Source organism: Pecten maximus, chromosome 3 (assembly GCF_902652985.1).
Source record: "Pecten maximus chromosome 3, xPecMax1.1, whole genome shotgun sequence".
In the NCBI taxonomy this organism is placed as follows: Eukaryota; Metazoa; Mollusca; class Bivalvia; order Pectinida; family Pectinidae; genus Pecten; species Pecten maximus.
The window spans coordinates 18,725,185-18,727,636 of record NC_047017.1 but is presented as its reverse complement, the minus strand read 5'-3'; the positions used below and the strand labels follow the sequence as shown (position 1 = coordinate 18,727,636).

General features: G+C 37.3%; 1 protein-coding gene across 1 annotated transcript; it reads left to right on the top strand.

Annotated features, from left to right (window-relative positions):
* Window positions 1-229: 229 nt before the first annotated feature.
* Window positions 230-2,080, top strand: LOC117323458. The gene is made up of 2 exons (XM_033878690.1): window positions 230-1,268; window positions 1,409-2,080. The coding sequence occupies exons 1-2, from the start codon at window positions 1,191-1,193 to the stop codon at window positions 1,835-1,837; spliced, it is 507 nt and encodes a 168-aa protein (XP_033734581.1). The 5' UTR covers window positions 230-1,190; the 3' UTR covers window positions 1,838-2,080.
* The last annotated feature ends 372 nt before the right edge of the window (window positions 2,081-2,452 follow it).

The following is a 2,452-nucleotide window of genomic DNA, read 5'->3' as shown; positions in this document are numbered from 1 at the left end:
ATACACTATAGGTATCTAGGTGACCAGAGTAGTTACATGATAACGAAAATATTTCGTCTTCATAATGACAGAATAAGAAACGTTCGACTGACAGGAAATGGATATCGAAAGAGAAAAGGAGTGAAAAAGAGGAAAATTTGAAGAGAAGGAGAAAAGGAGATATTGAGAACGGACAAAGAAGACAGAGACAGAAAAATATGAGAAATAAAAAACAAAAAAAAACAAAAAAAACAAGGTTGTATTTGATATACAAATAAATAGCTTTTGAGAACGACCGGTGGAGAGGTTCATTCATAATAATACTTATAGTTAACATTTTATACAAGTTTTGAATATCCTCATTTAGGCACATATTCTTATTACTAATAAATTAAAAAAAAAAGATTAACACGGAGAAAAACATATACATACATCTTAAATTGTAGAATTTTATGAATCGTTTGCATATTGATCAGACTGATCTTATTATAAAACCCGACCCCGAAGCCGTGCCAATGACTATATTCCGTACACACGTCCGCCGCTTGACCATCACATTAGGACAGTTCATGGGTCTATATGGTCATTAAGCGGACGTATACCAGAATACAGCCACTGGAACGGGCATAAGGGCGACTTTATCAAATTCTAACTTTTAATATTGGTATCGACTTAATCTTTCAATAAAAAATCCTCATGTTGTGTATTTGATCGTTATGTTTACTTGCTGATAATTCCTTACAGGAAAGCAACAGACTGTGGACATTTTTACGACCCGATACTTGATATATCGTAAAAATAGTGTACAATTACCTCCCCTTTTGGACTTAATACATATTGGGGTATGCGGACTGGGTATGCCAATGTGGGCACTGTGGTAGCTTAAATACATTTTAGCAAAATGACAAAATTTCAATTTTAGCAGGAGTCAATATATGATTTCACAAACCTGAAAAAAAAATATTGTATTAACTCCTCGGTGATGTCATTAGGTATTTCCAGTAAGTAATTGATGTCATGTGATCTCATTAGAACCAATGAGTGATAGTGTTACATATAATAAAGAACGATAATGCCTCGTTTAAGAAATACATTATGACGTCATAAAACATGTTCACCAGCGACGTCATAATACATATCGTATCTATGCGCAGACTGTCGCAACGTTACTTCGCACATCTGGTTAACATACATTTAAAGTTTGCAAGAAAATGGGATGTAACAACTCAAAGGTCGACGAAAATATACAAGAAAGTTCAAATTCGTTCTGCTGGAGGAAACGAAATAAGGTAATGTTTTAAAACCTGCCGATCCCACGCTGTTTAATTGTTGTACCTGTCTTGCAACTATGTGTCTATTTACTGAAGTTTTAGCGGTAGGATTACCACCAAATGTGAATGTCTGATTGAGCCATTTTTTCATGTCCTAGGTCGCGCCCGCCAAGGATCCTATTGAAGAGAAGGCCGGGCCATCACTGGATGCTGATAACACAGTACGTAAAACAAAACAGACGGTTTTGATGCAGCTGAAGGCGGAGGGAATTGCCCCCAGGAAAGGTGACGGGGGCGTGGCTTTTATTGTCGAAATCGGAGGCGCCAAGTCCGAATCCTCAACCTGCCCAGTCCTCCCTGGCGTTCCAGAATGCACACACACCCAGTTCGCCAAATACACTCAGGAGGCGTGCCAATCCGTAAATTTCCGTCCTCCGCGACGGCTCCCTCCAATTAATAAATCAGCTATGGACGCAAAGCAGGAGCGGGCCAGAAAAAATAGGGAGAGGAAAGTAGCAGAAAGGAAGTCCAAGTGGGCGAAAAGTTATGCCCGAGTGCAAGCCACCATGCAGAAGTCGCCAAATTGATTTTATGGAATAGCTCGAATTTCGACTTGTTATTTTGTTGATAATAAAGCTCTTTTTTCAAAGAATATTTGTGTTTTGTTTGTTATACTCCATTAAGTCAAAATGATACTGCTAATCTTTACAATACTGATATTCCTTTAATGCTTGGGTATCGAAACAACGTAACAACGACAAGATTTTAGTGGCATTTTAAGCAGAAAGCATGTGAATTCGCGAGTGTTCGAACGAATAAAGGTCGAAGGATCAGTCAACGGGGTTTGTTTCACTTTATCTTTATCTTTACCAATAAAAGGTGGAAGTAGATGATCTATGAAGTTATTATAGGAGTTATTTGTCGTGCATCCAATATAGCAGTTTCGGTTTTCTACCTTTTCTACGGCTAGCAAGAGTTTCTGTTTCTTGATAAAAACCACCATTACAGACATATGATGGAAATTAAGCTTGTAATAACAGGAAATATCTTTGAAAAAGATAAACGGCATATTTTTAATGCTGGTAGTTATAATGTAAAACTGCTGGTGAAATAAATCAACGAACTAATGCGTTTCGGCACGGATAACAAAATTATATCATTTTGAATCATGTTTGGTGATAATAAGACTGCATTTGAATCAG